We start from the raw sequence: 14,786 nt of genomic DNA, 5'->3' as shown, positions 1-14,786 counted from the left end.
AGAGAATTCGAACAAGAAAAGATGAGACTCTGATACAAACCAAAACATAGTTAGGTCAGATTGTATTTACACAGTACTTAACAGAGTGTGGAGGAGAGTCAATCATGTCTGAATGTACAGTGTTAGAAATCACTTGTCTGGAGACATACTTCATGTGGTGAACACATGTTCTCTATAAAAACTGTTCACTAAGGGGACTTCCGGTGACGTCCTGTTGGACTAAGCAGCAAAACGACGATGCTCCGCCACACAAGGCAAGAAATAAGTGACAATTGAATTCAGCAGGCAGCTAAATAACCAGGTAAACAGAAAACCTATACAAGATGACTATGAACAAAAAACAAAGAACGTTGAACAAAGATAGCTAGAAGGAAAAGGAAGATAAACAGAGGCCACCTAGTCCAGCTAGCTTAAACACCGCTAACGATAGCCAAGAACAACCAGACCTAGTGCTACTGGAAGAACTGAAAAAGCTACATAAAGAGAATCAAGATGGACACAATCACACAAAGATATCGCTTGAAAGACTGGAGCAAGCGGTCACAGATGAACATACACACTCCCACAACCACTTATAACTGAACACACACACACACACACACACACACACAGGATAAAAAAAACAAACAAAATGGACAACTGTACCCTTATACACACACAATAATAACATGGACTGAACCACCACTCACAACCACTAGCACTTTATATAGCCTCTGTAGAAATTATCCATATATTTCACTGATCTTGACTGCACTACTGTAAATGCTGTATAGACAATCGCTCTGTACCATACGATAATTATAATTCTACAACAGTTTATAACTTGCATAGTTCATATTTCTGTATAGCTTTATATTTATATCCTGTTCATAGCCTGTACATATTTATAGTTATAGGATATTCATAACATACCTTCATACCGTGCACATTATAACATACCCATAACAGACCCATTTCTGTAATATATCTATATTATTGCTACTATATATTTTGTTATACATCTCTATTATGGCTAAAGCACTTTCTGGATGGATGCAAACTGCATTTTGTTGCCTTGTACTGTGACATGTGCAATGACAATAAAGTTTAATTCTATTCCATTCTATTCTATATTAGAAACCACGTCGCTAAACATGAAGAGCGAATCGGACAAATGGAGGAAAGAATGAGCGCAACAGAAGACACGCTTATGCAACCTGGACCTCTCCGCTAAGTGTGATGGCTTACAAAACAGACTGAGACGTAACAATATAAGATAAGATGACCTTTATTAGGTCGTCTTATTTAAGGATTTTTCAGATCCCAGAGGGAAGTGAAGGAAACGATATGATCGGATTTATCAGTGAGCTGCTCCGAGGATTACTGAAACTTCCAACGGAGATCAATATTAAGATTGAGAGGACACATAGTTCACTTAGCCCCTGACCTACAGACCCTGCGGCGCCTCCTAGATCGATCATAATGAGATTCCTAGATGCAGGAATAAAAGACAAGATCATACACAGCAAGCATGGAACCAGAAGCAAGTTTTTTTTTTTTTTTTTAAGATAAGCGGATCTTTCGTGACCAAGACTATTTGCCTGACCTACAAAGAAAACGAGGTTATCAAAGAACTTAAAAGAAAAAACGTGCAGGCGAAATGTCTATACCCAGCGAAGTTGAGAATAAAACTGGACAATGGAGAGAAAACCTTTGCAACACTAACAGAGGCTACGCAACAGTTGAAAGAGATTGGAGTCGAAATAGGATGCGGAGAAAGACGGCGCATCGAAGAAGAGCTGAAAGAAGGTTGGAGAAACAACAGGAGAAGACAAAGGGAGGCGGCGTTGTCAATCTCAGACCTCAGGGTCCTCATGCAGGAAGAACATTAAATTAACTAAATATTAGAGTGATTTGAAAGTGTGTGGGAAAGGGAAAAAAAAGAAAAAAAGAAATGAGACAAAAAAGTAAGTACACAACATACAATGGACATTTGTTCCTGCCAAAATATAGATGGGAATACATTTTGGGTAGTAAAATGTCACTTATCTAAGAAAGTTGTATTTTAGTCTGGTAAGTGTAGTCAGTGGACTACACTTACTTAGACTCTTATACACAATAGTGTAATATTGCTTATTTGTGCATTAAGCACTTCTCCCACAGAGAAGGAGGGTCACACTTCTTTGCCCCAAACCACAATGTTCACACTTTCTCTTACAGACTAAGTATATATATATATACACACACACACACACACACACACACACACACACACACACACACACACACTGGAATACAAAGGGGAATATGCAATTATATAGAGAACGCGATACTAGGGATGGGTACCGGTATCCGGTGCCATGATGGCACCGGTTCTGACATTAACGGTAGCAACCAGACCGAAAAGCAGCGCTGAGATGTCATAAATTTTCGATTCTTGCCAATTATTTTACCTTCCCATGGATAGTAGGCGGGCCCAGGTACGTACGTTCTTTTAGAGCAGAGCTACAGATTAAAAATGCCCAAGGCGAAGCGGTCAAAAGTCTGGCTGCAGCCTGTGAAGATATGCGTAGCCTATTTTAGAATTTAGAAATGTGTTAGAATGTAGAATTATTGTAGAGACACTGACACTGCCCTGGATGTAATAAAGGCCTGAGTGTGTCAGGAATTTAGGAGTAGATTTCTAGGAGACCCTCCCCCAGTTTGAACTGTGAAAGTGAGACAAAGAGAAGTTAATGTTGAGTGGAAATTCCTCAGGGCATTCCTGGGTGGGAGTCTCAAAGTTTGTAACTAAATAACTTTGGTTTGGAAGGGAGATGGACTTTTATGACCCTCAGGAAGGCACGTACATAGATATATGCACATAGTGCTTTAACTGTTACGCACACACATCCACATGCACACTCACTCACGTGCACTCACATAGACACACGGATACGCGCACACACAGGCACTCACGTGCTCGTGCACATAGACACAGACAGAGTTTGCAGCACACCGTGGGGGTTTTATGATAGGATCGCTCCTACAAAACTGCGTTTCACAGACAAATGAGTGAAGATTTTGCAGAGGGACACCGGCCTGGCAAGTCTTCCTTTCTAGAAGAATGCATGCTTAAATGAGGATAAATAAAGATGAATAAAGATGAATGAAGATGAATGAAGATTAATAAAGGTTTTGTGAAAATGACTACTGAGTCCGGTGCATCTCTGGAGGCCCGAGGAATAAAAAAAAAAAAAAGAACCGGGGTAAAACTGATTTCCCAACAGTTTTGGTGCCGAAACCCCGGGATTCGCTCGAGGCTCAGAGAGGATGAATTGGCAGAGCTGAGATCGTGAAATGAGGCGAACAGAGAGCTAGCTCACATGATTGCAAGGTAAGCACCACCTGTTTATTTTCGAAGCATATTGAATAAATTCTAAATTATCTGTTCGCTAAGTGTAACGTATCGCAGCGTAAATTCACTCAGTAGAAAAAGAGGCGGCTAGCGTCCGTCCCAGCGCGTTAAAGCAAGAGACTTTTGCTAAGAACTCAGGTTGATGTTTAGCTCCCCGTAAGAACATCTCAGTGCGTTAAAGCAGGAGACGTTTGTTACAGATTAATAGAATCGGTGTTTCATCGGCGGCGGTGTTGTGATCCGTCCTCATGCATTAAAGCAGGAAACGTGTGTTACTATTAGTTAGAAAGCGGGGTTTAAGGCCTTGTCGCAGCTGAGGGCCGTGTGTGTTCGGAGTTTGGCAACTCCACCCTCCTTCAGACGTGTCCTTGGGATTTGCCAGGTTGGTGACCTGGGCACCAGGGACGCCTTAAATAACTAAAGCTAGGTGTTGGATCCTAGTCGCGGTTGATAACCTGCATGAGAGTGGGGGCAAGTTGCTTCGTAGTGAGAGTACGACTGCTTGGCTCAGCCCACTGACTGCAGCGTGTGTAGACTGCATAGTGTGTGTGAAAGCGCCGTTAGTCAGCGTCTCGTCTGAAGTACGGGAGCCAATTAAAGTAACAAAAAGAATTTGTGTCTAAAAGTGTGTGTTTGGGGAAATGTGTGTGTGTTGGAAATCGCCGTTAGAGTCGGCGTTTCCACAGAGCTTTTTGAATAAGTGTAGGAACTAAGAGATTTGAGTTTAAGATTGTGTTTTTGTGCTGTATGTGGACGGGAGGCCATGCCACTGATTGTTGTGTATTCTGAGTTTAATGGGGATTGAATTTGACTGTGTTTTGAGAAAAAAAGAGAAATCGTGGTTAAAGGCCGTGATGTAGTTTAAGTATTTTGTGCTGCGATCTGAAGATCGTGAGTTTATAATCTTGTTTTGTTGAGTTCTAAAAAGCAGACCATATCCACTCTGTGTGCTGATTAAGGCATTGTCCTGAATCAGCAGAAGAAGTGTCTCACAGAAAGTTTGTATGGGACTGTGAGAAGCATGAGGTGTGTGTGAGCCAGCCTCGAGGGGCGGGTTCTCAGGTGGAACGAACAAAGAGTAAAATGTGTGTGTGTGAGAGAGAAAGAAAGGTGGGGGTGAGTGACCAGCCTGTGAGTGCGTGTGTGAATTTCTTGATGACAAAAAAGAGAGACAAAGTTGATTTTCTGTGAAATAATAATAGTCAAGAAATCATAGTGATCAAATAGGAGAAAGTGAACTAATATAAATAAAGAAAACTAAAAAGTGGATTAGTGTTAAGTTAAAGAGAAATAAATTGATAAAATTAACAGTGACATTTAAAGGTGACCAAGTACTCAAGGATGAATGGAGAATTTGATTGGACTGTATGAGAGCTGTTGGGGTGAAAGGAAGATGAGGTTGGAGGAGTGAGTTAACAGGTTAATGTGTGGGTGTAAAACAATGGGGTTAAAAAAAAAAAAAAGAGAGAGAGAGAGAGAGAGAGAAAGAGAAAGAAAATGATGAAAACAAAGAAAATAAAAAGTGTGGAAGTGTGAGTGGGAAATTGTCTCCAACTGGGGGAAGCAGTGATACTATGGGCCACCTTCTTCCCCTGCTGGACACAAAACAAAAACATAATTTGGAGTGTTGTGGATGAAAATAATTAACAACAACATCGAGAAGACTTTTCTGTTTGCGGTTAAGACCAAATAAAAAAAATTCACATTTGGGTTTTAAAGTCAGTAGAGTTCAAAACAAAATAAGTAGAGATGTGTTGCTTTAGGAGTGATGAAAACATATGCAGTCACAGTGAATAATGAAAGTCTCTCAGTCTGTTGATTACGGGTGGGGAACGGACCTGGATCAATTCTCCACGGGCAGCAGTCGGAAGAAAATTATAGGTAAAAATCATTAAGAAAAAAAAGAATAGAAACACCCAGCCAGAATTTTTGGCTGAATTGTTTTGCAGCTTCCCGTCCTCATCCTGAACAAGCAAGCTCCATAGAAGCTAATCTCTCCTTGAAGACAAGGAGTGCAGTTCCAGAAGCACGAGCATGAACATCAACAGTGGACAGAAGTCCAAGAGACAATCCCAGAGTTCTGAGCAGAGAGGTCCAGGTCTGGATGGGCCTGGGCCCCCTTTCCCTGGCGGGTCGCGGAGTATGGGGGTGCCTACTTGGGTCAGCGGGAGAGCTGACCCCAGGGAGGGGTCACTTGCCCCTCCCTTCCTTCCCTCCCCATCTCCAGCTGCCTCCCTCTTCCCGCTCCACCACAACCACCCACACATGCAGGACCTTGGAGTAGGGGTATGTCACCAGGGTGCAGAGGAGGCCACCCCCCCTCTGTCCCCTTCTGGCTGCCTCTGCCTCAATTTTATCCCACAACTTAGACATTCACATTACTCACACTCTCATTACACATACATATAGGATCTTGGGGGTGGGCACGATACACGGAATCCAAAGTACCATCAGGGTGTACACCCCACCCCTGGCGTCGTTGCCCAACTCTCAATGTTAAATACACGTAGACATTGAGGGCCAGCAGGAGGGACCATGCGCTTACCTGCTGCTCTCTGGCAGGTAGCTCCATGCCCTCCTGGGTTTTAAATGCACCTTAGAACACACATGCATCAACACTACAATGAGCGGGTGGAGGGAGGTTTGGAGTCTTCTCTCACCCCCATTCTCTGCGACCTGCTGGAGCGGGGGGGCTAGGAGGAGGAGTTGGCCGTCCGACTGCGGTCTGGAGTGTGGGGCCTCCCTGCTGCTGCGGAGTCGGGGCGGTCTGCCTCCCCCCACCGCAGGGAAAAGGGTAACACCACCTGGGTCTGGGTGCAGTTCCCCCTCCAGGGGCAAGGGTACCTAGACCCGGTTTGTAGAGTACGCTTGGGGAGTGTGATCGTGTGTACAGCGTCTCTTTATGTCTGTCTCCACGTTGGTTGAGTGTGGAGTAAGTGCATATGAGAGCATGAGGGTGGGAATGGATGTTTGTATATGTGTGTGCCTGTATGTCTGTGTCTATATGTCAGGTTGGGTGTCAGGCGCCACCTCTCTGGGGACATCTTAGGCCCTCCAAGGTTTGGAGGCCTATCTCCCCCTACCACCACTTCCCCTGCCAGTGGCGGACTCCCTCAGACATCGGTGCGTTGGTGGTTCTTTGTGTCCGGGGATGGGCGTCCAGGTACACACCGGCTCACTCCTTGGCGGCCGCTTATCGGGGCCTGGAGCCTGGGGCTCGCTCGGGCCACTTCGGAGGTGGGGTGCCCCCGGCCTCTCGGCCTGGGGCTCGGTCACTCAGGCACGGCTGGCTGCCGGCGGAGCTCACGGGCGCGTCACTGCAACTCCCCCTGGCTTCTGCTCCGCGGCTGCTGAGTGAGCCCTCATCTGGGACTCTCCTCAGCTCTTTCTGGGACAGTGGCGCGGCTGCCCCTCTGTTGGTCTTCCTTGGTCTCTTGTGTTATGGGGGCCTCTGGATGTCTGGAGTTTTGATGTCCTCCATACCTGCTTCATGCCCTGGAGGACGGGGCTGTGGCCCCCCCACACCCTCTAGCAGATCATTACATGAAGGAACCTTTTAAAAAAAACAAAAAAAAAAAACAAGCGCGTCCATGCTCACAGGTGTACACACAGGTGATCACACCCACAAACTACACCCTTTTTGGCTCCTACCTCAAAGCACACTGTGTTCTGTTGATCTTATGTGCTGCACAATAATGTTTAATATTTAGTATTTACTGTCATATTCCCATATATCATTGTGATGTTGTTTATTCTATTACTCTTGTTCTCTTCTGCTTGTTTTCTTTTTTCTTTCTCAGCAGGTGATCCAGGTGATCGATATATGCTTTTTTTTTTTTTCTTTCTTTTTTTTTTTTTTCTCTTTCTGCTCATTCTGTTGGTTTTTGTCTTTTGCCCTTCTCCCCCGTCCCTCTTCTCAGCTGTTTCTCTTTCCCTCTTTCTTTCTCCCCTTCTTTCCCCCAGTCAAGTCTGTCCCGTATTCAGTAAATGAAAATAAAATAAACAATAAAAGGTGAATCAAATGGACCATTACGGCAAGGCTGGGATGGTCAATTTGGTAAAGTAAATACGTTGGGCATCTTTCTTTGCCTTTAGACAACAATTCTGATGGCAAAAGAGCCAAATGGGACAGGCAAAAGAAATTTAAAAAAAGAAAGAAAAAAAAAAAAAAAAAAAAAGTTCACACAATGGAACGAATGACAGCAAGCTTGTAACTGAAGATGGATCTCTTCTACCAGAGATGGAACTGTGTGACCAGATACTTGAGTGAATGAACAAGAACTCTGGAACATTGTAATATAAAGCTATAAATCTCCCCTATGACATGTTATTGTATTAATCTTGGTCTTTATTTTTTTTTAAATGGTCCTTTGTCAGAGAATGTTAATATGTTGCTTGTTCGGTTGTTTATTACCACAAAAATTACTAAAAAAAAAAAAGAGTTACCAAAAAAAAAACAAAAAAAAACAAAAAACAAAAACAAAAAAACAAACAAACAACTGTTCACCAAGCTTCTGAATACAATCTATCTGACCTACCTGAGCTGTGAGATATAAGGCAGACACTGCAGGAAACTCCTCACTTCACTCTCTTCATGTGAGCAGCCTGTCAGCTCCACTTGTTTCTTCTCTGGTTGGAGTTTCAGCACTTCCAGGAGGATGGAGGTCTTTCTCTCTGAGAGCTTTATGGACCAGACTGCAGGAGCTGACTGGAAAACTGACTGTAATGATGGAAGGACACTCAAGCCTGTTTTAGTCTCATAAGAGTACAGGTCCATGAGGAAGTCACACCATTTCTCTTTAAGAGAACTGTTTTTGTATCTGCACACTGATGATAACAGCTCCAGTATCTTCTCTCCTGTCTGCTGTTCTCTCTCTGCTGCTGCACAGAACAGAATCCTGAAGAATTTGGTTTCTTCTGAAGGTTCTGGTAACTCAGGCTTGAAACTGAAATCATTAAAATTATATATGTAAAATATATGAGTTATCTATCAAAAATGCATCCTTTATTGTGAACTGTAGTGTTACATTTGTTAATTAGCCAGCCAACCAACCAACAGAAGAAACTGATCAGCTTCAAGTCAAAGGCTAGATCAAGAATATATATATCCATTTACCTGAGCTGTGAGATATAAGGCAGACACTGCAGGAAACTCCTCACTTCACTCTCTTCATGTGAGCAGCCTGTCAGCTTCACTTGTTTCTTCTCTGGTTGCAGTTTCAGCACTTCCAGGAGGATGGAGGTCTTTCTCTCTGAGAGCTTTATGAACCAGACTGCAGGAGCTGACTGGAAAACTGACTGTAATGATGGAAGGACACTCAAGCCTGTTTTAGTCTCATAAGAGTACAGGTCCATGAGGAAGTCACACTGTTTCTCTTTCAGAGGACTGTTTTTGTATCTGCACACTGATGATAACAGCTCCAGTATCTTCTCTGCTGTCTGCTGTTCTCTCTCTGCTGCTGCACAGAACAGATTCCTGATGATTCTGATTTCATCTGAAGATTCTGGTAACTCAGGTCTGATTCTGAAATCACGATGAAGAAGATTAATCAAACATTAATTGTGCAGCTTTTACTGAATGAAATACAGTTTTACTTCAGATTTTAGGGCAGATTTATTACACAGATCAAAACAGGTCATTTTGGGAAGCTGTGCTGTTTTCCAAACAAAGGTGAAATTAGCTTTATTCCAACATTACTTGCCCAAATTGCCAAGAGCTGCACAATTCAGGGCTAGGGTTAAAATGAAAACAAATTTAAGCTGCATGTAATTTACTGGCAGGACAGGCACAGTTAATTATAATTTAAAAAAGGATATTAATATACAGTAACATACACGTGTACATTAAATATAGGTCTACATTAACTCTGTCTGCCAGACAGAGTTACTATAATAGAAACATGCTTTCAGTAACTGACAGGTTCAAATGTAGGACTGTAGCTGTGTGATATTTTGACCTCATGTTCAGTATAATTGTTGTATTAAGTCAACTTACATTGCAGTTCAAAAACAAATATTGATTTCCCACCTCTAACACTCAGTCTAGTTACCGTGCTCGCTTTCAAAAAACCATTAGTGCTTTTTTAATGCAAAAACTCAATTTGTGCATTAGTAAATTTGGCCCTTAATATGTAAAATTTGCATTAAATTAAAATCTGAGTATAATCCGACAAAAGTTAAGGTAAAATGATGAACAAAATCCACTTTCTGTGTTATACAGAGAGCAATATTTGTAGCAGTTGGAACATAACTCAGTGTTGGAAAACCCTGTAGTGAGGCATTGTGGCTAAATCATTCATCAGCAGCATTGCTGACAGAACTTAAATTGATTAAGGATTTAATTGGTTGAAGTCAGCAGATTAACTATGCCTTAGACAATTCCCTGTATGCTTTTGAGAATTAACAATGCTTAACACTGACGACAAAAATTATCTCAGGAGTATTCAAAACAACACAATCACATAAAAAATTTTTAAACTTAGAACATTTCCATGGCTTATTGCCAGAGCACATCCCTTCTTCTGTACAGTAAATCATGGAAACTACATTTCATTTACCTGAGCTGTGAGATATAAGGCAGACACTGCAGGAAACTCCTCACTTCACTGTCTTCATATGAGCAGCCTGTCAGCTCCACTTGTTTCTTCTCTGGTTGCAGTTTCAGCACTTCCAGGAGGATGGAGGTCTTTCTCTCTGAGAGGTTTATGGACCAGACTGCAGGAGCTGACTGGAAAACTGACTGTAATGATGGAAGGACACTCAAGCATGTTTTAGTCTCATAGTCCTTCACATGGAAGTACAGATCCAGCAGGAAATCACACTGAGATTTCTTTATATAATCATCATCATCCACGCCTCTCTCATTAACAGGGAATGTTTGATATCTGCACACTGATGATAACAGCTCCAGTATCTTCTCTCCTGTCTGCTGTTCTCTCTCTGCTGCTGCACAGAACAGATTCACAAAGAACCTGACTGCTTCATGTGACCACCAACCATCAACACTGGAACAATAAGAAGGAAACATTTAGTGATGATTAGATGTGAGCTGCATAAAAACAAACACACACTACTGATGGACTCCATCTTTCCTTCCTGTACATAATGAAGCTCCATGTTAAACACATCGTCCATCAGAGCAGCTGAACACTGTTTTACACTCTTACAACACAAACACTCATCCTGCTCTAACACATCTGCTACATCTGCAGGTGGACACACAAAGTGATAAAGACTCTCTGCTGTCTGAAATCTTCATCTGCTGCTCACTATAGAGCTGGCCGACCGTGCGGAAGGCAACGGCGGCGACATGGAAACAGTTCAGGGGGCCGACCGTGCGGGCGGCAACGTGGAAGCAGTTCTGGGGGCCAACCTCAGGATGATGACGTCCAGCTGGTGGCCCGGAAAGTGGCCGGCGATTCCGAGGTGCAGAACGTGCTTGGGCGGCGGTGTGGAAGCCGCAGGACCAGGCGAGGCCGACACAGAAGCAGAGGCTGAAGCTGGACCAGGCGAGGCCGACACCGAAGCAGAGGCTGAAGCTGAAGCTGGACCAGGCGGAGCGGGCGCTGCAGGTGGTGGAACAGAAGGAGGCTGGACGGGCTCCTCGGGCCCTCCAGCTGACGCAGATGCAGGACCAGTAGGTGCAGAGACCACTGGCTGAGCAGCAGGCTGAGCAGGTGGTGGAGCAGATGACTGAGCTGAACACTGGGGAGATGGCTGAGCTGCCCAGTGGGCTAAGGGCTGAGCTAACGGTAACACAGGAAATTGAACTATGGACTGGGCTGCTAACAGAGCTAATGACTGAGCTATAGACTGAAATGCATGCAGTAGTGATGGTGGTGATGATGCTTGTGGACTTAACTCTCCTGAGCCTCTGGAACACAGGGAGGACTGCTGGTCGAGGTTGCCTGAGCCTTCAGCAGAAACAAGAACGGGTGCAGGCACCTGCCGGACACTAGCCGCTCCCACCCGAGGCGTAGGTACGGGTGCGGAGACGGGCTGTATCCCGGCTGACCTCACCCTGGGGACCGGCATGGGTGCAGGGGTGGACTGGTTCACAGCCCCCCTCACCCTGGAAGCTGGGACAGGCACTGGCAACGGCTGGGCAGCTGCTGTTCTCACCCGAGGAGCTGGTACGGGTGCAGAAACGGACAGAGCCTCAGCCGGCCTGGAAACCAGAGCAGGGACCAACTGGGCCCCAGCCTCCCTCACCCGAGGAACTGGTACGGGTGTAGGGGTACGCTAGGCCTGAGCTGCCGTGGCAGCAGGAACACGAGCAGGCAAAGGAGCAGTCTCAGAAAAAAAAAAACAAAAAAAACCAAAAAAAAAACACAAACAAACACAGTTTTAGAATGGGCAGGCTCAGGGTTAATATGTACCGGGTCAACAAAAACAGACCTATCAAAAATGAATTTTGCATTTTTCCCACCATGTTTTACAGTCTTTGAGCAGTTTTTGAAGTCCTTGGGTTAACAGTCTTGGAGTGAGCTGACTTGGGGATGACTGAACCAGACTTGACAAAACCTGAACTGACAGAACCTGAACCGAGTGTTTTAGACCTGGTAACATTGCTCACAGTTTTTCCCTTTAACAGCATTTACAGACTTTGGCAAGTGATTATTGTCTTTGATTCCTCCCTGTTCAGAGGGAGCAAAATGAAAAAACTTTTCCCAGTCTTTGTCATCATCCAAAAGGGAGATTCCAACAGTGTCTGGGGTGAGTTTGTTCTTTTCAGTTATGGCTTCAGGTGAAATGTGTGAAAGGCAGTCATTATAACTCCCCACCGGGAGTTGCTCAGCAGGTGAAAAGTGACGGCGGCATGAGCGTCGCTTCTTCTGAGGTGAGGAATATGACGGGGTGTACAGCTGAGCCTCTGACGTGCGGGATGGCAATGCAAAGGCTGGAGCGTGAGCATCAGAAGAAAAAAACAGCACTCCCACCTGAAGCGGCTGAGGCTCGGATGCGAGCGGGGCAACAGGCTCCGGATTTTGGCAACTTCGGGGACCTCCAAAAGCCAGCCGAGTTCCGTGGAATATGTGCTCAAAATCCGGAGGGTGTCACGGCTTCCAGCGGAGCTCCTCCTCCAGCTGGGCGAAGGCTGCCTCCTGGCGCTCATACAGCTCACTGTCTGCTGGGTCCATGTAATGGTCGCGATCTTCTGTCATGTTTCAGCTGTGTGCAGGCAGGAATTGGACCCAAACGCAAACTCACTGGAAACAGGACTGAAGTCAAAATGGCAGCTTTTATTGCTGAACACAAAACTCTACAAAACCTTAACTGGGAAGAATCTAACAAAACACACACAAGGAGAAACACACAGCATGAGGGAGATCGCGACACTGACACAGAGAAACACAGGGCTTAAATACACTGGGAAATAACGAGGGGAATGAGACACAGAAGGAGAGCACAGCTGGGAGAAATCTGACATAACGAGACCCAAGGGAAGCGAAACTCAATACATTCACGTAGGACACAGACCTTTAAAGTAAAACAGGAAATGTAACATAGACGCAGACTTGACTAGGGGAGACAGAGCAACTAAGAAACACAGAGAACAATAACAGGGAGACACAGAGGGCAGCTAACGAAATACTCAGAAAACTAAAGAGAATACAAGAAAGCCAAACTAAGACACTAGACTACAGAATATACTGGGGCAACAAAGATAACTAAGATCATAATACAAAAACTCAGAGACACAAGAAACTCAAAACACTGGGTCACTGACCCAGGACCATGACAGTTCCTTGATCATTAATATGCAAATTCTCATGACCAACTGATCAACAACCACTGATCAAAGCTCATTGATTAAATACCACTGATCAATGGCCATGAGTACCATTCACAGAGAGTTGGGGAATGGCTGCAATCACAGCATTGGAAGATGGTGACAGATGTACCCTTAGGCCCCCTCCTCGATTCAGAGATGGTCTTTCCTTTTTCACGTAAATGGTCTCCTTGACTCCGCACTCAAAACAGCGTTCCTCCTTGTCCAGGATGTGTACATCCTTATCATCGAAAGAGTGTCCACTGACTTGTAGGTGTAAATAGACTGCAGAGTCCTGGCCTGACGAGTTAGCTCTTCTGTGTTGTGCCAAGCAGATGTTCTGTCAGGCACGACAGTGCAGATATCTTAGATGGTAAAGAATGTTGTTGTGTTCAAACAGACTGGCAGGGAGCTTGTATCATAGATGTAGCCAGTGGATTTCTGCTGATGAGTATGAGAGTAAACAGGTTGGCATTCATGGAATGAAACAGGACACTCCAGACCAACAGCTTTGGAGCCCACATGACGCAGCTAAAAACTCGAGATAGAAGGGCAACACTTAATCCAGTATCAATGATCTCACTGTCAGCAGAAGCAACTGGAATCAGTCAGATGTGGAGAGAAGTGGGAAACGAATAATGCCCAGAGTAAGTGTAACAGGTAATGCAGAAACAGAAGCTAAAATCAGAGTATAATCCAACAAAAGTTAATGTTGGATGATGAACAGAATCCACTTCCTGTGGTATACAGAGAGCAATATTTGGAGCAGTACAGTAATTCAGTGTTGGAAAGCCCTGGAGTAAGGCGTTGTGGCGGTGTTATTCATGAGCAGCATTGCTGACAGAGCTTAAATTTATTAAGGATTTAATGGGTTGAAGTCAGCAGATTAACTATGCCTTAGACCCAACTACGGAGTCACGGACTGGTACCAGTCCGTGAGTCGTTTGGTACTGGGCTGCAAGAGTTGAGGCTCGGGTGTGAAATTTATTGTTTTCAGGGTTTTTAGCGGTATTTTGCTATTGTTTTTATCATTAACTCAGTTTCCCTAGGTGTTTTCCTGTGTGTTATGAATAAATCTTCTTTTTGTGGTAGCAGTACTGGTTTTATTTTGTTGTACTTAACCGCGACACCTTAAAGGCCAGTCTGTGAAAATATTGCTGGACATAAACCGGTCCGTGGCGCAAAAATGGTTGGGGACCAGTGCCTTAGACAATTTCCTCTATTCTTTTTGAGTGTAACAGGTTGATTTACTTGCTAGACCCTATTTTATGGTTATTTTATGATCTACAATATATACTGACAATATAATAACTGTATGTAACAATAACAATGCAGAATAACAATATCCTGTATTGTAGTAACAATACAGAAGTTTTACATAAATTAAAAATATATTTTAGTTTCAAATATTTCCTTAAGAATTAACAATGCTTAACACTGATACTGATGACAAAAATGTCGCAAGAATATTCAAAACAACAAAATAACATTACAATTTATGAAACTTAAAATATTTCCATGACTTACTGCTAGAGCACATCCCTTCTTCTGTAGAGTAAATCATGAAAACAACATGTCATTTACCTGAGCTGTGAGATATAAGGCAGACACTGCAGGAAACTCCTCACTTCACTCTCT

General features: G+C 43.9%; 1 protein-coding gene across 1 annotated transcript; it reads right to left on the bottom strand.

The window, feature by feature from the left end:
- Positions 1–6,467: 6,467 nt before the first annotated feature.
- LOC146547126 (uncharacterized) lies at positions 6,468–14,574 on the bottom strand. Its single transcript, XM_085265890.1, has 4 exons — positions 10,749–14,574; positions 9,934–10,380; positions 8,493–8,900; positions 6,468–8,322 (listed from the first exon to the last, which is right to left on the bottom strand). Exons 1-4 carry the CDS (start codon positions 11,408–11,410, stop codon positions 7,911–7,913), a joined length of 1,929 nt encoding a protein of 642 aa, XP_085122016.1. The 5' UTR covers positions 11,411–14,574; the 3' UTR covers positions 6,468–7,910.
- Positions 14,575–14,786: the final 212 nt, after the last annotated feature.

The sequence above is a fragment of the Mchenga conophoros genome, linkage group LG23 (assembly GCF_057382185.1).
Source record: "Mchenga conophoros isolate Kocher_MC1m ecotype Shallow Benthic linkage group LG23, M_conophoros_male_GT1.1, whole genome shotgun sequence".
Classification (NCBI taxonomy): domain Eukaryota; kingdom Metazoa; phylum Chordata; class Actinopteri; order Cichliformes; family Cichlidae; genus Mchenga; species Mchenga conophoros.
Note: the sequence above shows the minus strand (reverse complement) of the source record. Positions and strands in the feature narration are given on the sequence as shown.